Genomic DNA, 21,332 nt, shown 5'->3' on the forward strand with positions numbered 1-21,332 from the left:
CCACTTTACATGGAGACTTGAGCAGCCTGGGATTTGGGTGCCCACAGGGTCCTGGAATCAGTCGCCCATGGGTACCGAGGCCCACATTGGTGAGCCATTAGACACAGGCCCTGTCCCCAAGTCACCACCTCGGTGTCCCCGCTGCTGAGTGGTTCCTCGCCCACCTCCAATGACCCCACAGACCCTGTCCCTGCCTTGCCCGGCATCCCTGATGCCCTCTCCTTGCAGCTGCCCTGCAGGCCCTGGTCTCAAGCAGTGGGCTCCTAGTGTATCTCCATCACCACGGGCCTCGAGACCTGGGCTTGATGTCACTCGCAGAAACAAAGCCTGACTCCTCCAAGGAGCAAGCAACACTGGGGTGGGGCGTCAGTGCAGAACGCGAGACTCACGAAAAAACCGACAGAGCGGAGGAGTCTGGAGAGGCTCCGGTCCTAGGTGCACCCCCGCCACGTCCTTGGAGATTCCCAGGAGTAGCAGATATGAAGCCACCTGGCAGTGGGTGGCACTGGCCAGCTCAGCCAGGGCTGTCCTGGTTGGAAGCTATTCTCCCTCCTGAGGTAGGGAGGACGAGAGGCCTCAGAAGGCAGTAGCCCTAAAGGTCTGCTGTCCTGTGGGGTCACCAGTCTCACCTCTGACTTCAGCCCTGGCTCAGCCTGTGTGGCTTTCCTCGGGGGTGACCCGTGAGGTGCTGGGCGCTGTTCACAGACGCCTGGCCGTGGGAAACTGATGGTGGACTTTCTGGGTAAAAATAATTCCTCAGAGCCAGGTGCAGTGGCCCACGCCTGTCATCCCAGGGGCTCAGGAGGCTGAGGCAGGAGGATTGCAAGTTCAAAGCCAGCCTCAGCAACTTAGAGAGGCGCTAAGCAACTTAGTGAGACCCTGTCTCCATATAGAAATAAAAAGGGCTGGGGATGGGGCTCAGTGGTTAAGCGCCCCTGGGTTCAATCCTTGTTACCAAAAAAAAATTAAAAAAAAAAAAACCTAAGGTATTGTTTGCTGTGTAGACTTCCCTACACACGTGGATTTGAACTTTGCCTAGATGTGGATGATGAGGCACATGGCCATGACCCTACAGCGTGAGAGTGGTGTTGATTCCCTTGCTGGGGTGGTTCTGAGGACCTCCTCCCTTCTCTCTGCCCAGGGGAAGGGAGGCAAGGGGCTCAGGGCCATAGGAGGAGGTGGCACAAACGCCCTTCCCTCTCACACGCACTCTCAGGTTTGGCCAGCGTTAGACCCATCAAGTCTTCTCCCTGTGTTTTGGTTTTGGTTCTAGTTTCTGTGGTGTTGGGACTAGGCCAGCACCCTACCACTGAGCCACAATCCCCACCCATCTTTTCAGATAGACTTTTGCCAAATTGCCCAGATTGGCCTCAAATTTGCCATCCTCCTGTCTCAGCCTCCCAAGTAGCTGGAATTACAGTGTGTGCCACCACGTCCAGCCTAACCATGTTTCATGACAGCATCTCCCAAGCTCGGTCCCTGCCATCCACCTAGATGATCTTGATTGTGTCTGTGGACCCCCCATGTCCCCATATCCTAATGGCTTTCTTTAAATCAACATACTTTTTAAACTTGAAACATGCAAAACCAGGATGAGTTCCACAAAAGGAGGATAGCTGTGACGTCCGATGGTGTTATCAAAGCTCTCACTACTCCCTACCAGAGGTTTTGGGTGCAAAGCATGTTAGTGAACATCTTGTCCCTGAAAGACACACCTAAGATAACCAACTTAAAGAGAGAAAAGTTTTATTTGGGCTCAGTTTGGGTCATCAGGTCCATGATTACCCTTCCACATCTGGGGCGGGGGGCAGCACATCATAGCAGAAGCACGTGGTGGAATAAAACTGCTCACCTTGAGGCTAGGAAGTGAAACAGAGGAAGAGCCTAGGATCCTAAGGGTCCCCTGCAGAGCATTCATCCCAGTGTCTTAACTCCCTTCCACCAGGCCCCACCTCTTCAAGGTCCCACCACCTCCCAGTAGCTATCCCAGCTGGGGACCAAGCCCTGAGCACATGGAGCTTCAGGAGACATTTAAGATTCAGTTAAGGACTTGAGAGGTGTCGAGAACACGCCAGCCCCCAGCCGTCCTCCCTCCTTCAGAGACTTCAAGGAGAATCAACTGCAGCCCTCACCGCGTCTGTCCGCCTCTCGGAAAATGAAGATCCAGCATCCCAGGCCTGCTCGGCAGCGGTGCAGTGGGTTCCCCTGCTCCTCCCGTCCACCCCGGGCTCCCAGATGGGTCTTGGCAAGATAAGAGGCTGCAGCTCCAGGAGGGGAGCGGTTCCGGGTGCGCCCCAGCCCCCTTGGGCTGTGCCATGCAGAAGCGCCATCAGGTGCACTGAGGCCGCCGGTCCTGAGCAGCAGCTGCCTGTGGGTCTGGGCTGCGGCGTCCTTGTGGCTTTCAAGCCTCTGGGAACATGGAGAACTCCGCCCGGGACAGGGCACAGCTGACCCACCTGCAAGTGCCAGCCGGCCAGCCACAGCAGGTCCACCAGGTCCACGCAGTCCCTGGAGTGGCCCCTGGGCGCTGGCATGTGCTGCGGGAGTCCTCCGCCCTCCCCCGGCCGCTCCTTTCTCCCCTTGTGGGCACCACGGCTCTGTAGTGCCATCCTTCTTGCCAAAAAAAAAAAAAAAAGGACACCTCTTGTTTTGCTGGAGAGAAAACAATCAAGAAGGATCCCTCTGCCTGTTGCCAAGTAAAACAGAGTCTCTGTGAATGGCTTTGCTTTAAGGGCTGGGGATCCCTTTGGCATTGCTGAAACAATTCCCAGAGAAACAGTTAAGACCTTGGGAGCCATTGTGAGGTGCACAGAGACGGGGTGCCCCACCCCAAGGTTGAGTGGGTGACCTGAGGATTGAGGGGCTTCTACTTGGTGGCACCCCTTACGGCTTTTTTTTGGGGGGGTACCAGGGATTGAACTTGGGGGCCCTTGACCACTGAGCCCCATCCCAGCCCTATTTTGCATTTTATTTAGAAATAGGGTCTCACTGAGTGGCTTAGGGCCTCGCTGTTGCTGAGGCTGGCTTGGAAATCCATCCTCCTGCCCCAGCCTCCCCTGCCTGGGATGACAGGCAGGCACAACCGCGCCCAGCTGCTTGCTGCTATTTGTGCTGTGATGTGCCCGGGTTTGCACGGCAGGGCAATTGGCATCAAGTGATCGTAATGACACTGGAAATGACCTGCTGGCCTCCCAGTCCCTTGGAACACTACTCTGTGGCTGCCTAGGTTTTTCTATTTATTCCGTTTTTTTCAAAGCAGAAGTTATCGATCATCCTACTGTTCCTTCTGGAAGATAAACACGAGCTGCTTTTTTCTGTGATCTATCAATGCAAGCTGAGTGGGTGGGGGCGGAGGGAGCAAACCCAGGTGGTCTTTTACCTCCCCAATAGTCTGTCGGATTTGGATTCAAATCCCAGCTCTGCCATTGATCAGCTGTGTGGCCTTGGGCAAATGACTTTACCTCTCTGAACAATTTTCAAATCTATGAAATGATCTTAATAAATAAAACCTCCGTTAAAGAGCAAGCTGGCCATGGGATGCCCAGCAGCCTTCCCCCACTCCAGTACCAGCAACTGCTCTAACTCTAGCTCTGTAAGTGAGGCTGATGGCACACCCATCCCCACTGTGGGCATGGGACTCGGTGCTGACCAGTCAGATACTTCCCTGGGATTGGGAAGGGAGGAAAGGAACTCTGGGTGCCAAAGTACTTTATTTACATTGAAGATCTTGAGTTAACTGTCATAACAACCCTTCATTTATTCAGAAGAATAAATAGGTCCAGAGAGGTAAAGTGGCTTGCCTGGGGTCACACAGCAAGGAAGCAGCCTAGGTGGGATCTGAACTCGAATATGGAGTGATTTCATCCAACTGTAGAGTAGACTCTTTCTGTTCTTCCTGGGAGATTTTTATTTGCTTACTTCTGGCACAAGGATAATTTTCTCGGTGTCACTGGAGAAGATGGCCCTCCCCTGGATCTTGGTCATGCAGGGCCACTGATGATGGGCAGGAGGCTGGCCAGGATTGTGTTGAGGATGGCAGTGACATGGCCCCACCCACCCGGCACTTCCCACCACGGTGCATGGAGGGGGCCTCGCAGGCTGCTTTGGCCAACGGGGAGGCCAGGCTGGGTGGTGGGCTAGAGACGGAAGGTGGGCGGGCACTGGGCCGTCCACCCACCGTTCAACCCCGTCCACCTCTTACCATCCTCCAAGCACATTCTACTCAGCTCGTCCTCCCCGCCCCTCTACACAGAGGCAGTCCCTCCGCCATCCACCTCTCTGCACGTCACACCAACTGTCCCAGCCGCCCCTCCACCCCACCCTCCAACCATCCACCCGCCCGCCCGCCCCCTGGCCCTCCATCCAGGCACCCCTCCCCCGTCCGTGCACTCACCATCGGAGCCTGTTGGAGGGACCTGACTTGTCACAAGAGAAATGAAAATCAAAGCCACACTGAGAGTCCCCCACACCCGTTAGGATGGTGACTACGGCGGGTGGGCGAGGGTGGTGCGGCTGCTGCCAGGACCATGGCTCCTCCCCAGAAGGCTCCAGGGGTGGCCGTGGGAGCAGCCACTCCACTTCTGGCCGAGTGCCCGAGTCGGGCACCGTGTTCCCGCAGCTGATGTGGCGCAGCCCCGGCTCCACCGCAGATGAACAGAGGAGCAGGAGCGGCGTGCGGGTGCGGAGGAACGGCCAATGCGTCCATTTTAAATTTACAAATATATATGATTTTTTATCCTTTTTTTTTTTTTTTTTTTTGGTACTGGGCATGGAACCCAGGGGTGCTCAGCCACTGGGCCACTCACAGCCTGTTTCATTTGGTTTTTCTTGTGAGAAAGGGTTTCACTAAGTTCCTTAGCCCCTCACTAACTTCCAGAGCCTGGCTTCCAACTTGAGGCCCTCCTGCCTCAGCCTCCCGAGTCGCTGGGACGACAGTCGTGAACCACCACATCCGGCTCAGAACATATTTGCTAGGTACGACTTGTTGTTTGGGAGCGTGTGTGCACTTAGAGCAGTGGGCATCACTGAGCCTTACGATGGAAGGAAGTTCTGACCGACATAGGTCACAATCCCAGGGCTTAGGAGGCACCGTGTGGGCCCCAGGGATGTGGAGGCAGATGGCTACGTCCTTGCCCCCTCAGGAACAAGTGGATAAAGTGACAGTGATCTGGGAGACGGGGAAGGGATTTCAGATCAGCAAGTAAGTGCGTGAAGGTCTAAAGCTGCATCGGAGGACGGAGCGCAGGAGAGAGGAGCTGCCAGAGGCCGGGGAGGCCCCAGGGAGGCAGGGCGCCCAGCAGACAGGGGGAGCCGGGTGTGGGGAGGTCTGGGGAAACCGGGTGCAGGCAGAGGGACAAGCAGGAGGGACAGGAGCAAAGGACAGTGAGTTGGGGCGGAGCCCGGCACAGGAGGGAGAGATGAGGTGGTGGAGAGGGGAGGCCCGGGTCTGGGGAGCTCCAGAGGCTGGACCCGGAGTTTGGATTTCACTCTGACGGGAAGCCACCGGAGAGTGGACGAGCCAGCCTGCCTGGCATGATGATCCCATTTCACTTTCAGCAGGACCTGTTTGTCCAGTGTGCGGCAGACAGACTGGGGGGGTGGGCAGCAGGAAGACCTGCCAGGTGCTGGTCACCTTCGCCCACGGTGGAGAGTTACTGGGCTGAGAGCTGCAGTCAAGATGGGCTGGTGTCCAGGGGCTGTGGGTGAATTACAGAAAAGCAACCCCCTCCGCAGGTGCGGTCTTGTGTGTCTATGGCTTAGCAAGTGGGGCAGCAGCTGGAGGTCAGCCTCTCTCAGCTCTTAGCCAGGTATGATTGTGCAGTGCACAACCTCCCCAACTCTGTAGGGTCACCCAGGTAGAGATGACACAAATGGATAAGAGAGAATCAAAGGGGACAGATAATTAGAACTGGGTTGGCTCAGGGCAGGAGTAGGCTGCATCAAGATGCCATCATCCTGGCCCCCTAGCAATTTCCAGTTAGCTGAAGGACCAAGAATAGGTCACAATCCCAGGGCTTATCTCTGCCATCTGTCTTAGGGGACCAGACGCTGCTCACAGCTCATTCATTCACTCATTCGGCAAATACGTCTCGAGGGCTTGGGATGACCAGTGGCTTCCCTGCCATGGCCTGTAGCCCTGGCATCAGTCCACTGCCCCTCCTCAAACACAGTCTTTTGGAGGCCAGTGCCCAGGACAGGAGGAGGCCCGCACTGGAGGCAGCGGGCGCCAGCCTCTCAGGAGCATCACAGCTGCAGCCTGCCAGGAAGAGGGCAGAGGAAGGGTCAGGACGGGGCATCGGACACTCCTCCATTTGCTTCTTGACCAGCCACTGTGTCCTCAAAACATTCCCAAGAGTTCTGTCCACTATGTCCCATTTCTACAGACAAACAGCCGGAGGCCCCGGGAGAGATTTGGCTCAGGCCACAGATAATTCAGTGGTGGAGCCAGAACTGAGATCCAGACCCGCAGACCACCTCCCGACCTTTGTCATCAAGCGCTCACTACCCTGCACATCGGCATCCCCGGGAGAGGCGCCTGTAACGTCTCCTTTGTGGTCAGTCTAGAGGTGCCGGACAGGGCACCCGTTCGCTCCGTTGCTGGTTTGGATAATGAGCAGCATCACAAGGACGTCCACATCTCAGCTTTCATTTTCAAACTTAGCAGCACTTAGAGAGTGACCAAGTAGGAGCGTGCAGGTTGTACACTGCACAACTCTAGGTGAATTGTTGGGATCATCTTGGATTTGCATAATTCATGACAGTGAACTTCCAGCAGATGGCACTGTAGTGTCCTGGAGCTAGCTTTGGTTTGATTTGGTTCTGGGTCCCGGGAATTGAACTCTGGGGAACTTACCCGCTGAGCCACATCCTCAGCTCTTTTTAATTTTCATTTGAAGACAGGGTCTTGCTGAGTGGCTTAAGGCCTCACTAAGTTGCTGAGGCTGGCTTTGAATTTGCAATCCTCCTGCCTCAGCCTCCTGTGCTGCTGGGATGACAGGTGTGTGCCACCACACCTGGCTGGCAGCTGCCTTTGAAATCATCCTGGGTGTTTGCTAGACCCACCTCACACCTGCAGAGCCAGAGGTCCAGGTGGACCCCAGGACTTGGCAGTTTTGTCAAGTTCTGCAGGTGACACCTAATGGTGTCTTCATAGCTGCAGGGACGTCTGGGTGATAACAAAGGACCCTCACACCCACCTCACTGGAGCCCGTTCTCTGTCCTGATGAGTTGCTCTGTCCCCGAGGGCCCAAGGAACTGGGGAGGCCACCTCAGGAATGTCCTCCAAGGATGTGAAGGTCATTCAGCTCTGGTTCCTGCTGTCACCCTGAGGCCAGGAGCAGTAGGGGAAGGTGGGGACCTGGAACCAGGCGGGGAGACGAGGCGGAGGGCTGAGATGCAGCTGAGGGAGAGCCCCCGGGCTGCCCACACGCTGCCCACCATCCGGAGGCTGGTGCCTGGGGGCCAGGGCGAGGTTAGTGGTGGAGACGGCAGGGACAAGGTGCCCTCCAGCCCAGCACCTGGCCTGTGCCCCGAGCCCGGTTCAGCAGCCCCCTCCAGCCTGGCGATCCAGCAGGGGACCGGGGACACCAAGAGCTGCCGGGGGCCGGGGCTCGGCCCTGACGCATCTGGAAGAGGAATCGCGGAGTCCAGGAGCAGGCATCGGAGCCCAGGCAGAGGGGACCCTGCCGGCGCCACTTCTGCAGGGCACAGTCCCTCCCGTGTGTCTGTCCTCTGTCCTCCCGTCCTCCTCTCCTTCCCTCTCAGTCAGAGGGTCTGTCTCCACCCAGAAGGCCACACGAGGCCTGGTGTCCCAGCCGCCTCCTGCCCCTTGGCTCCCTCCTCCCAGCCTCCTGGAGGGCTTCCTGGAGTCTGGACTCCGGGAGGCCAAGAGCGTGGGGCGCCACCTGGCGGGGGCCTTCTCACTGCGCCCCTGCATGGCAGGGTCCCACCCGGAGGGACAAGCACGTTGGCTTCCTCCTTAGAGAGCCACGGACGCCATTACAGGGCCCACCCTCGTACCTCATTGAACCCCAATGACTTCCCAAAGTCCCACCTCCAGAGACCATGAGCAATTCAGCTTCCAATACGGGGACTTTGGGGACCCATCAAACCACGGAGGCACTCTCGTTTTCCAAAGGCAACTAAAGCAGCAAGTTGGTGCAGAGTCCCATCACCCCTAAATCACAACCGAGGCGGAGTCCAGGAGTGGGGGGCTCACAGCCAGCCTGTCACCAGGGCCAGGAGGGAGGCCCTGGAGGGAGGCCCAGGAGGGTGAGCCCGCTCAAGGGCACTCAGAGTCAGAGCAGCTGAGTTGCGGCTCGCCAAGGGCATCTGTGAACGCTGGGCCCTCGCTCCACGACCTTGGGCTTCACTTGGGCCATCTCAGCCCGCCAACACTTTCAATGTGGCAGGAATCCCGGGCCCAGAGGCTGTGGGACCTGGGCCATGTCCCCTGCCGCTGTGGCCTGGACTTGTGAGGTCAGGATCCCAGGGAGCGGGAGGTACACAGGAAGAGGTGATGGCCCAGCGCTCCCTTTCCCACACCCCTGAGCTCGGGACACTCCGCCAGCCTGTCGCAAAGCGGGTACAGGTGGCTATGATATTGCAGGGGACAGACTGCATGTGTGTAGGGGATGGGCAGACAAGCCCGGGCGGGCAGCTCAGGGTCAGTTTCAAGGGCTTTTTACTCCAGGATTAGAAAACCTCAGTGGCGGCTCCATAACCTGCAAGATGCGGTCCCCTGAGGATGGAGGTCCCCTCCCAGCCCCCGTCCTCCCAAAGCAGCCTCTCCTGGCCTCGGCAGGGTCCCAGGGCTGGATTCCAGCCAGGGAGCGGGGGAGCAGGGGAGCGGTGGGACTGGCCAGGAGCTGCCTCTCCCCGGCTGCACCAGGAGCTCGCAGGGTGCTTCTGACCTTGAAAGGGGCAATTGTCCCCAGACAATGCCAGTGTCACCTGGGAAGCCACTCCGACAGAACAGGTGCCAGAAAGCTACATGAGGCGCTGCGGCCCCAGAGCACATCCGGGCAGGCTCCACCGAGCTGGGGGGCACCCGAGGGAGGCTTGGGAGAGACTGGCCTCTTTGTCCCTCTGTCCTAGCCGGGACCCGACACTTCCAGTGCGTCCCTTCCTGTGAGCCTCCCGGCCACCCCATGAGGTCGCTGCTGGTTTCATCAACTCCATCTCACAGGCGGCTTCCCGGGACTGCCCAGGGTCAGGTCAGGACGTCTCTGCCACCTGCTGTCACTGGGGGCACACAGGTGGTCCAGGAGGGAGTCTCGGGAGCAGAACTGGGAGGCCTGGAGTCTCTGCCCCCGGCCTCCATGTCCCCCTCCGTGAACCGAAGGTTGAGATCCTTCCTTCAACGTCCACGTGACCCCCAAACTGGCCCCTGCCCCCCACCCCTAGATTCCAATGGCGAACAGGAGAGAGTCCTTCGCCTCAAGGAGTTTGGAGTTTGGTGGGCAAGACAGACAAACAGGGTAACAGAACATGTCCGTGTGTCCATCCATCCGCCCATCCACCCAACCAATATTACGACTCCGCCATGTTCCAGGGCGGTGCCAGGTGCGGGGGCGTTCAGCAGCAGGGGGAAGAGAGGCAGCCCCTCTGGGGGCCCTGACAGCTCGGGGGGATGGAGACACCAAGGAGACGCTTGATCTAATAAGAACCACTAGTAAAGCGAAGCCTGGAAGGGTCACGGGAAACCTCAGGAGAAGGTGACCTTTGAGCAAGGACCTAGAGTGGGTGAAGGAGGAGCCACCTGGTCAGGGGTGGTGGAGGCTTTGGCCTCTGGAGGAGCAGGTGCAAGAGTCCTGGGGTGAGCAAGGGTCTGAGGAGGCGGGTAGGAGAGGAGGGAGCAGGGTGGGCTTGTCACAACAACAAGACTTTGGCTTTTGACTTCTGAGCAGCCAGGGAGTCTCCGGTGGTCTCCAGCAGGGGGAGACCTCTCTGGCCCTGGGTGAGGAACAGGGAGAGGGGCCACCGCAGGGAGCTGAGGATCTTCAGCCGGGGCTGCGACTTGGGGACAGGTAGGGGGAAGGCCGTGGGCCAGGGCTGCCCAGGTTCGGGTCTGCTCTGCGGGTGAAAGGTGAAGCCCTTTGGCTGACGGGGGGAGCTGGAGTGTGGGAGAGGAAGCGGCAGGCCAGGCAGCCCCCGGGCTTTTGTCCTGGGCACCTGGGACGAGGGAGCTGGCATCAGGTGACACTGGGAACCTGCCCAAGGAGCAGGTGTGCCAGGGGAGGGACGTGGCTGAGCGTGACATCATAGTGAGCCCAGGCTGTGCACCGGTGCCAACCCGCCACCAACAGACCCCACGGGCCCGCTCCCCGCCAGGCCGGCAGGTGAGAGCACAGAGCAGGACCCCGCCCAGCCTGGGGGTCCAGGTGGCGGTCCAGCTGAAGCCGGACCCCTCGGGACTGGGAAGGGCTGCCACTAGGCCCCCATCTAATTCTCCCACTGCTCCTCGGATGCCAGGGGCCGCTGATTTCTGGTGCTGTTCCCGGCGAGGTGGCTGAGCCCCCTGAGACAAATGACGCGGTGGCTCTGAGCCCTGTCCTGGCCCAGCGGAGCTCCCCCTTGTGGAGTGAAGGGTCCCCCAACACAGGAGTTAGTTTCTCCTTATGGAGGCTCAATGGCGCCTGCGCCCCCAATACCACCTATGACCTCTGGGGCTCCAGGACCCCCGGAGCTGGGCAGTGCTGGGCCAGCGGGCTCCCACCCTCGCCCTCTGCACCTGGAGGGCCCTTCTCTCCGGCCACCACGCCCTAGGTCCAGGCTCCAAGGTGGCCGCCCCCAGTCCGTCTCTAGCTTTGGATGTTGATCTTGCAAGGGACCCCGCTGCCTTTGAAGAGAACCTTCTGGCAGACAAGGACCCAGGCCCGTGACAGGCCGGCAGGAGGCCACGCCTGGTGTTTTCTCTCCGGGTTCCTTAGATCAACAGCTTTCACCCCGGGCGCTGGGTGGGCTGGGTACAGGAGGAAAAGCCAGCCCCATGGGGATAGGGGAGATGCTGGTCCCTGGGCAGGAGAAGGGGATTCACCGACTTACAATCACGGTCTTGCCACCGGTCACTACCTGTCTGTGCTCCGCCCCAGGCCAGGGCGGACATAGTTCTCTGTATTCCCAGCAGGACCTTCTCTACAAGCCGTGAACTCCCCAAAGCCAGGCGCTGTGTCTTAAATATGTCTCCCCCAGCATCCAGCACAAGACTCGGCACAGAGCAAGCACTGGGATCATCATTTGCTGTAAATAACAGGAATATGACTTAAACTGGCTCAAATAGGAATAGGGGTTTCTACCTAACTGGAAATTCTGTGGTGCAGCTTCAGGCATGGCTGGATCCAGGTGGATAAGCCACGTCTTCAAGATCCTTTTGTCTGTCTGCCCCTCTCAGCTGTGTTTTCTGCTCAGCTGCCTTCATTCTCAGGCAGATTCTCCTGACAGTGTTGGCCTCGGGTGGCTTCGGGTTGACATTTTCAGGCTCCAACAATCCTGGAGTAAAGAAGCTCCTCTGTGCACAGCTGTAGCAAGTGTTGTGATGAATTCTCATTGGACAAGCTTGGGTCACATGCCCATCCCTGAACCAATCCCGTGGCCAGGGACATGAGACATTCAGATCCAGTTCCTGGGGCTCAGGATTGGGAGTTGGGGTCTGGAACTGGGATACGGCAGGGATACCATGAGGCTCACCCCCTCAAAAAAAAAGAAAAGACCCACATGGATGGAGGATGGGGGACAGGATGGGTTCCAGGAGGAAGACTGACAGGGTGTGACAGGACAGGGGGTGGGCCCTGGGCAGGTGACAGTAAGAGGTGTCAGCTCGGTGTTCCAAAAATGCTGGCGGAACACGAGCATGGACAGGCGGGCACTCTCAGACTAGGAGGGTCCAGCAAGCCCCGTGCAGAAAACCTGACCAGAAAAGTCTGGAACACTCTCGGGTCCCTGCTCTGCCCTACAGGTGTGACCCTTGTTAGGGCAGCCCGGCCTCTCTGGGCCTCAGCCTCTCCACCTGGCGCCCCTGGACCCCTCCTTATTCAATCACTCACTCACTGATTCACTTTTCTGTCAACCAATGTCCGCTGACGGCCTTTGGAGGGATGGGGATCCCAGCTCTGGTGTTGATGTCGGTTTGATGGACACACCTTTGAGGTGACCTGGGCTCTGTCCCTCTGGGTCGCCGGGTGCTGCTGGACTCCCTCCAGCCTCGGCTCACCTCCCCCTGCAGGTGGCCTGGGTCAGCTGCCCAGTCACTTGGCCAGCCGGGCCTGCAGGGGTGTGGCCTGAATCCCAGCCCAGGCTCCCAACACCCCAGCTGCCGTCCACACTGCCCGGACCACTCCCTGTGGGGGAGGGAACTCGGGGTCCTCTCTTCCCTTCTCAGGTGAGCGGGGAAGTGGCTTCCCTGGGGCAGCGGGGGTGCAGGAGCCCACCCAGAAGTGAGGAGTGACTGGGCCTAACTGCCACTAAGGTAGACAGGAAACGGCAGGTGCCAGCAGGTCACATATCGCCCATCGTCCCTGCGGAGGTCTGTCCCTGCGGAGATTCCCAGGGTGATGGAGCTCCTGGATGGTTCCTTGGGATTCTGAGGCCAGCCCCATTTGGCATGTCTTAGACTTGCTCTCCCTCCTTCCCTGCCTCCAGGTCCCCTTTCCTTCTCCCTTGCTGGACTGGGTTCACCTCCCCAATAAAGCATTAGCACTTAAGATTTGCCTCAGGCTCTGTTTTTCGGGGAAGCCAGACTGAGATACTAGCTGTGTGACTCTGGGCAATTTACCTAACCTCTCTGAGCTTCAGATCCCTCATCTGTGAAAAGGAGATAATAATAGATCATCTCTCACTGAATCATTGTGACATCTAAAGAGACAGCACAGGCAAAGCATTTGGCTTCATCAATGACAGTGTATATTAATATCATCACTGTCCACCAGCCACAGGATCCCATCATATGAAAACATGTATTCGACAATGAGTTCCATGAATATTTATCAAGGGTCAGCTCCGGTTCAGTTATCCTGCTGGTCCCTGCCCTCCGTGTCCTCAGGCTCTAGAAGGCGAGGCAGAGGAAAAACTGGTAATTATACCCCAGTGCGATCCGGGCGTTCATGGAGGTGGGGGAGTCATACAAGATTCAGAGGCTTTGGCATCTAACCTGCCTCGGGAGTCGGGAATGGCTCTGGGAGGAACTGAAGTCACAGCCAAGATCGGAGGGACATGGAGTCATTAGCCAGATGACGGGCAGGCAGAGGGCGAAGTCTTCCTGGCAGGGGACACGGCATGGGCAAAGGTCTGGGTTGAGAGAAAATCCCCAAGAATACACAGGCTCTCACCCTCGAGCGTGAATGACAAGAAAAACAAAATGAATCAATGTGCCACCCACAGGGATGCATGGCCGGGACCTTGGCCAAGCAGTGGGTGGGCTCCGGGGCCAGAAGGTTCCAAGCAGCGGACACGGTGGGGGGCGAGCAGGGGGGGGGCAGTTCACATTCAAATGAATTAAACACACAATAAAATTTAAAATTCAGCTCCTCCATCTCGCAGGCCATCTTTTCAGTGGTCACCAGTGGTTACCAGGGGCTAATGGTGTTCAGCGCAGACACAGGACGCTCCATCACTGGAGAAAGCTCTAGGGGACACAGCCACCAGGGAGCCTGAGCACTGGCAGCCGAATCAGGACACACTTCCTGAAGGAGGAGGCAGAAGATGCCCAAGAAGGGGTCCCAGGACAGACCCTGATTGGTACTGTCCTTTGTCCTCAGGAAGAGGAAAGTCAGGGCTACCCTGAGGGGTCAGAGTTTGATTCTGGAAACAACCAGAACCTGACACCTCTTGGGAGTCAGAACTGAGAGGGAGGGTACTGGAGTGCAGGGGGAAGTAAGGAGGGGCTGGACCAGGAAGTCCCACCCTCTGTGCATCCAGAAGGATTCTGGGAGTTGTAGTTAGGTGCTTCTGGGAATCCCTTAAACCCTGATGGTGGGAGAAGAGCTGGCATGTCAGAATGGGGGACCGGGAGGTCACCAGTGGAGAGACATTTGGGTTAGAGGTCTCAGGAGGAAGACTGTCTTGTCCCCTCTTCTGCTTACATTCTGGGATGGAGAGGAGATGGCAAGTGGAAGGACTGAGAAACAGAACATCCATTTGGCACAACCTCCAGCCCATGCATTCTGGTCCTATCTAGGAGAAATGGAAAGTTCCTATAAGGTTAGACAGGAGAGGCCGCAGATGGTACCTTAGCAAGTGTTGCTCACTTGTGGTTTTACATCCATTCAGAGTGCTACCTGCTATGTGCCTAATCTGTACAAAGCAATAAGAATCAGGAGTAAACATACGTCCCTTCCAGGAGGCTCCCAGCAATTCTGGAGGCTGAGGCAGAAGGATGGAAAGTTTGAGACCAGCCTCAGAATATAGCAAGGTCCAAAGCAACTTAGAGAGATTTTGTTTCACAATAAAGAAGACGGATTTTGAGATTTCATTCTAATCATCCTCTGTTTCTTGTCTTAAAGAGGTACTGGTGGTCCTATATAAAAACCACTGAGATGGGTCCTGTTGGTGACTGTGTTCATGACATCATGATCAAGGAGAATATCCTAAGATATAAGACGTCACAGGTCCTCTTTCTCATAATTTCTGGGTTCTGTCATTGCGACAAGTCTCTTGGGGAGCCCTAGGTAGTTCCTCAGTATAAGGGGATAGATGGGTGGTGGTCCCAACAACGCAATCGTGTGAACTGCCCTTTGTACACACCAACAACCTGAGCTAAAGATGAAGCGAGAGAGTGTTCCTGCAGTTCTCCAGAAGTCACACAGTGTGATGTTCTTCTCTCTCTCCACTATATCGAGGTCTAGCTGACTTAAAGGCACAAATGATGTCAGGTCCTCCAGTTACACATGCTCAGAAATTCTCCTTAGGAGCAGAGTCACAAATCCAAATTCAATATACTTGTTCACCCCTCCCCCACCCCGCAAAAAAAAAAATCTGTAAGCTCCAAGAGCCAGGATGCTGCCAGTTGCTTCAGTGCCATGTCCCCAGCACGCAGCAAAGCGGGGGGGGGGGGGAGGGGGTGCTTCATAAGGATACGCTGGCTGGGCACAGTGGCGCGCGCCTGCAGTCCCAGCTACTGCGGAGGCTGAGGCAGGAGGATTAATTGAGCCCAGGAATTCCAGGCCAGCCTGCGCAACAAAGTGGATCTCCGTTAACAGGACGCAGGACAGGCACCTCCCATCCCAGGGGCGACTTCCTACGATTTTCTCAACTGATACACAAGCCTACACTCATCATTTCCTTCGGCAACAACAAGGCAGTGGCTTGGCTCACAACAGGATGCGAGCCTCGCGGAGGACATAGGTGCAGTCCCCAAACCCGCCGCGAGGGGGCGCAAGCGCCCCGTGCAGACCTCGCGACTCCTGGCCGGCGCCCGCAGTCCAGGCGCTGTGTGACCTGCCCTCGCCCAGAGCCTCCTGAATTGCCCGGCGGCCTGGGGCGCTGGGGGTTACGCACCCGGCTGCCGGTCGGTGCCCGTCGCGGGGCTTTCCGACCCATGCCTGGGGATGGCTCTGGGGACGCGGCGGGGTCACGGTTTGAGCAGCGGGAGGGATGACCTCCGACCCGGCGAACAGTCCCAGGCCCAGGTTCCCCCGGGCGGATAGGGTCCGGCGGCCGCGCTCCGCCCGTGCTCTCCGCGCAGGCGCCGCGGGCTCCAGTTCCCATGGCGACGGGGCGCTTCCCGCGCGAGGCCCCGCCCCCAGCAGGCTAGGCTGCGCGGGGCCGGCGCGGGCAGGTGCGGCGGCCGCGGGCAGGTGGCGGCGCGGCGCGGGCTGGCGGCGGCGCCAGGGTAGGTTGCGCGGCGGCCGCGGGGGTGGGCGCTGGCGAACCGCCCCCAGTCCCGAGCCGCTAGCGGGCTGCGGAGGCGGCTGCGGGCGAGGGCCGCCAAGTTTCTGCCTGGCCGAGGCCGGGGGGAAAAGTTGGCAAAGTTGGCCGAGGAAGAGGCGGGGACCCAGTGGATCCCCGGGCTCCGGGGCCGCGGGGAGGGGCTGCCCGGCTTGGGACCCGGGGAATCCGTCTCCCGAGACTTGGGAGTGGATCCCGCGGGAAGATCCCGCACCGGGCCACCAATGGATCCCGCGCCACCCGGTTGGCCACTTGGGAGTCGATCCCAGGAGGGATCGGGCGCCGGCGGCCTGGGGTCCCCCTGGGTCCCTAGCCAGGCAGTGACGCGAAGGGTGATTGGCAACTGAGAGTGGATCCCTCCCCCTCCACGCGGGTCCGAGCCTGGGGAGTGAATTCCGAGAGATCTGGTGGCCAGCAGCTGGGGGATCGCTGGAAATTCGGGGTACCCAGCATGCAGCTGCTAAGAGCTGGACGTCCGTGCGGGTTGGAGGCCCGGGAGGTGGACCGTGGGCCGCCAGGGCGCCGGGCGGGGCGGGGCGGGGGCCGGGGCGCGCAGGGGACAGAGGGGGTGGGCAGAGGGCAGCGCTCTGGCCCCGGGGGCTCGGCACGCGTCCTCCCTGCGGGGCCTGCGCTCCGTCCGCTCGTCTTCCCAGGGCAGAGGAGGACCCAATGAGATGGAGCCTCAGTCCCCCTGCTCCAGACAGGCCCATGTGGTCCCCGCCCCGGTGGCAGGCGGCGCCCGGGGATACGGGAGGGGCCTCTAGGAAGGGAAGCTGCCCATTGACCCGCACCCGAGCCTGACCTTTCCACACCCTCCCAGCGCTGCACGCATTGGCCTCGGAATCGAGGCGCGGTGCCCTCAACCCTGCTTTTCGTGTCCGGGAGCGGGTGTGTGACCTCCGCAGGACACCTCAGCGCTTAGGGCTTCCAGAAGGCCAGGACTGAACTTTCTCTAGCCAGGAGCAGCCATTACCTTTTGGAAGGGGAAGGGCTGTACCTGTTGCACAAAGAAAACGCTTTTTCTTTGGAGACTCTTGGTGACCTTGGGCAACGCACTGCACTTAACCTGTTTGAGCTCCCGTTTTCACTAAGACAAAATGGGGGGTAGGGATGTCACCCTTTCCCCTTTTGGCGGGCATATGGGGTGAATGGACACAATAGGTGAAAAAGTTCCTATAAATAGTCGCACGCCCCTCCTGTCCTTTTCCATCCCCTGGACCAGAAACCCACCTTGTCTCTTTGCACTGCAGGCTTAGATGTTTAGCTTGGCCTTTCTTTCAGATGGGTTAATGGCCCCCCTCCTCCTTCCTTGCAGAAAGAAGCTCTGGGGTTGGCTAATGAGTAACCAGGCATTTGGCCCAGGCTTCCCCCGTTGCTAATGCATCAAGGATCCTGGACAGACCTGTGTTCACTCCTGACCCCGGTGTCTTGCTCCTTTCATTGGCTGCCAGGGACTGTCCCCAGGTCGTTGTGCGGATGCAGGCCCGGGTCTTGATGGTTTGGGGGGATCCTTTTGAAAGGATTTGCGTGCTCCACAGGGGGGCAGTTACAGGAGAGAAGTTCAGCCTTTTAGTGCTCAGTGTCTGGGCACAGGGTTTGGCGGGGCAGGTGAGCTGGCCCAGTCTGTCTGCCCTGGGGATCGAGCACCTACTAAATGCCGACACTGTAGACGTGGAGTGTGGCCAGGGCCGCCCGGATCTGACATTCTAGCTGGGGAGCGGGGACTTGCCCGATTCCGTGTTGGGCATGCGGCCCTCACCCCCGATCCTGAGCTGGAACCCTCCCCTCGAGGGCCGGGAGCTGGTCCTTATTCAGGGCAGATCTTGGCGGAGTGGAGGGGCCAGCTGTCTGCCCCTGAGCAGGGTCCCCTTGGCATCACCAGACTGTCTCTGACCAACTCAGGGAAGGAGCCTCGGGGTATCTCTGTGGGCTCATTCATTCCCCGTGGCTCATTCACTCCTACGTCAAGACACTGTGTCCCAGATGGGGCTTGCAGACACGTCAGGTGGGGAAGCCTTTGGAGAAAAAGTCCCTTATCTAGAAGAGCCGAATGCGGAGGGCCAGCGGAGGGGCCTTGGGACCTGAGCAGGATGGAGCTCAGCCTGGTCGCCTGGACTCTTGCCAGCAGGAAGAGGCCGGTGTCCTGGGTCCTAAAGCCCAACAGCAGAGGCTGGAGGGAGGAGGGACTACGGGGGTGGGCCAGGGCCGGGCCACGGTGCCCGTGATCTGGACTTTATTCCTGGGCAGCGAGACGCCCCGGCAGGTTCCCGGCCCTCTTGCCCTGGCCGACGTGGAGACTGAAGGGAGGGGACGGTCCTGGAGCCCCAGGGGCCGGTAAGGAGGCTGCTGGGAAAACCCAGGTGGGCTGACCTTGCGTGGAGCAGGACACTGGTGTTGAAGGTGGATGGCAGCCGGAATGCGGGGCAGGGTTATATCCAGAGAGCCACTCGGGACGACACCTCCCAGGGTGTAAGTCCACCTGGAGAAGGACGCCATCGGGGACACACTTAGGACTTGTGAGTGTGTGCACTTGGCTCAGCCATGGTCCTGCCGGGATCCTGTCAAACCTCTTAGTCTGCAGGGCCTCCCTGTGGGGAGCTGGTGGGGTTCCTCGCTCCTGTGTCTGATGCAGGGCTGGGGTGTCCTGAGGTCAACCAGCCGCAGGGGGCAGAGCAGGGATGTGACCTGGCCACCACTTGCTTTTGGCGAAGGTTGGAGTCGGTGAGGTCCACTGGGCAGAAGCTTCAGAGGATGTGCTGCAGGGTAAACCCAGGGAGGCTTCCAGGAGGAGGCGGGAGGGAAGGCAGGAGCCAGCCAGGGACACCTGGGGGCCAGGCTTCGGCTCTGGAGTGTGGATTGTGGCCTTGGTGTGGTACTTGTTTGGATCCTCAGCTCCTGTCTGTAAAATGCGCTGCTGAAAGGGTCCCCCCATCAAACGGGGATTCCCTGGGTTTAGCGAAGTGGCACCTGGGAAGTGCCAGGCACAGAGTCTGGCCTGGCTGTGCCCAGGATGTGGGGTATGACGTCATCGCCGGCAGCAGGAAGTGTTCCAGGCCGGGCAGCCTCACCCAATCTGGAGTGTGGGGGAAGGAGCAGCTGTCTTGGAGAGGAGTGGGAGGCGGAGGCAGGGAGGGGTGGCGGAAGGAGTCTGGGCTGCCCCTTGGAGAAGTGAGGGTAGTCGGCATGCCCAGAACACAGGGTGTGTTGACTGACCAAAAGACCATTAGCCACCCCTGCCTTTCCTTGAATACCCAGGAAGGATAGGAGATGCGCATCTAGGAGGGAACAGTCCTGCCCAGGCTCACCCGTCAGATTATAGGAAGATAATTCCAGATGAGTCCCTCCCCCTCCAGCCTCAGTTTCTTCCTCCATGAAATGGGAGGATCAGAGAGAACGCAGGCAAAGCCCGTAGCACATGGGAACAGTTGCTTTGAGCTGGAACCTGGACTGAGTTCTTTCATTCCTTCTTTTTAATTCTTTGCAACAAACCCAGGCAGTGCCTGCTTTGGGACCCTCCAGTCTGTGGTTTGAGATTCCAAAGCTTTAAAATGTTGCACAGCCGGGAAGCGAAAGAGTCAGGATTTGAACTCAAGCCCTCTGCCCCAAAGCCATGCACCCCCGCCACTCTGTCCCTCAGCACAGGGGTGGTGCTCCTGGCCACTCCACCATCAAAGGCCTGCCATTTAAAAGTGAGCTGACCTCTGTTTGGATTGAAGGGCAGGGACTCAGATTTGTACATAGGTAATATTTCCCACCATCAAGATGATATTTTATTGAGGATCTTCTGCGGGCAAGGCACTAGGCGAGCCAAGACTGCACAAGATGGATTCTTCTGGAATCCTCTGGTCAGGGATGGTTTACGGCACAGTGAATAAGTAGGCGAAGAATTATGGCCTTGACTTTGGGAAGGGGTTATTGCTTCAACATTGGTTAATTGCTCGATTTACTGACCTTTGAAATGTTTTATAACCTGTCTCCATTAAGAATATGAAGCATGTTTGCGAAGCATGATCTTTGGCTGCCCCTATCTCTGAGTTAGGAAGGATGACCCCACATCAAAATGCAGATAGTATTCTGGAAATAACGCGCGTTGCACACCACACACCCCACGTGTCAGAGACGGCACAGTGATACTCCACTGGGTGAAAAGTGCGTCTCAAACTCCCGATTCTTACTTCTTGAAAAATTAGCCTTTTCTCTTGACCTTCCTGAAGGTTCACGTACACTTGTTTATTCCCTTCCCAGTCCCTGTCACACTCTGCTAAATCAATGATATTTTAACCTCCCGACTAGAATCAAGGGATGAGTTTGAATCTTGTTTCTGCTGCTTATCCGCTGCTGTGAGACCTTGGGAAGCTGAATTGACCTCTCTGAGCCCCTTTCCTTCCCAATAAATGGCATAATAATGGGACCTGCCTCTGAGGGTTGCAGGGAGGCGCACATGACAGGAGCTTGGAGACGGCGTGCGCTCACGCGTGCAGATTGTGGTTGTTATCTATCATCCTTGTTATTACTGGTGGTGGTGGTAGAGGGTCGGTGTCATGGCCAGTTTCCCCTCTGACTTTCTGCTCTAGAGGGCAGGAGCCCATCTGTCCTCACTGCTGCCATCCTGGAACCGCCCAATGCAGTAGGTGCTCAGTAAACAGCCGGGTGATGAATCAGTGCCTCTGCCTCTGTGGGGCCACACCCGCGATGACGGTGATGCAGAGCAGGCTCGGCTCTCCCCGTGCTGGGACATGTCGGTTGACCCTGCTCCTCCTAAGGGCCCAAGGACACTCCCGTGTGCATGGTGTCCCTAGTCACCTGGTCTGCCTTCGGTGGACAGGGTCGCCTTTTGCCGTGGTGCATGGTGCTGTCATAACACCCCCGCCAGGTCGTCCCTTTCCCTCTGTTGCAGGAGACTGGGAGACACATTCCAGAAGGTTCCCTGTGCAGCCCTCTTACACTCACACTGAGGCTGAGGGAGATGGAGACTGTTCGGATACCGCCAGAGAGGGGTAGCTGGTTGGCTTTGTCTTATCAGTGGCACGGGCTGTGGCCTGGTGGCAGGGAAGTTGATCATTCCCACAGTTTGCACAATGTTTTGTGGCCTTTGGGATTTTATCCGACCTGCTGAAGACTGTGTCTTGGAAGACATTTGCCGTGTACCCACGAGTCCTTCTGGAAATGTGTGGTCGTTGTATTGGTCAGGTGTTCAGGATCTTGCTGCGTAACAAGCACCTCCCAGATCTCAGTGGCCTTTCGTAGAGCAGCCATTTGTTTCATGAGCCTGAGTCAGCAGGTCTTCTGACTGATCTGGTCTGGCCGTGGCCCTCGTGGCCTGCATGCTGGACTCCAGGATTTAGATGGTCTTCTTTGATGCACTCAGGGGGATGGGTGACAGCCAGCTGGGGCATGATTATCAGCAGGAGCCCGCAGTGCTGTGAATGCCTCAGAGAGAGCTGAGGAGG

The 21,332-nt window shown here is 58.1% G+C and overlaps 2 protein-coding genes across 3 annotated transcripts in view; one reads left to right on the forward strand and one right to left on the reverse strand.

The window, feature by feature from the left end:
- Positions 1-1,729: 1,729 nt before the first annotated feature.
- On the reverse strand, positions 1,730-17,272 carry Lhfpl7 (LHFPL tetraspan subfamily member 7). Its single transcript, XM_078027530.1, is given in 7 exon segments — positions 1,730-1,859; positions 2,133-3,995; positions 3,998-4,057; positions 4,060-4,182; positions 4,470-4,638; positions 6,081-7,357; positions 17,113-17,272. Coding segments are annotated over 5 exon segments (672 nt in total). The 5' UTR covers positions 6,312-7,357; positions 17,113-17,272; the 3' UTR covers positions 1,730-1,859; positions 2,133-3,906.
- Positions 15,736-21,332, forward strand: part of Kiaa1671 (KIAA1671 ortholog) — a 123,842-nt gene continuing 118,245 nt past the window's right edge. The window contains exon 1 of one of the 2 annotated variants that reach the window (XM_078039634.1): positions 15,736-15,826. The gene's annotated coding sequence lies outside the window, so the exon portion shown is untranslated. The remainder of the gene's footprint in view (positions 15,827-21,332) is intronic. The other variant, XM_078039635.1, reaches the window with a different exon arrangement.

Source organism: Ictidomys tridecemlineatus, chromosome 2, assembly GCF_052094955.1.
Source record: "Ictidomys tridecemlineatus isolate mIctTri1 chromosome 2, mIctTri1.hap1, whole genome shotgun sequence".
Lineage (NCBI taxonomy): Eukaryota > Metazoa > Chordata > Mammalia > Rodentia > Sciuridae > Ictidomys > Ictidomys tridecemlineatus.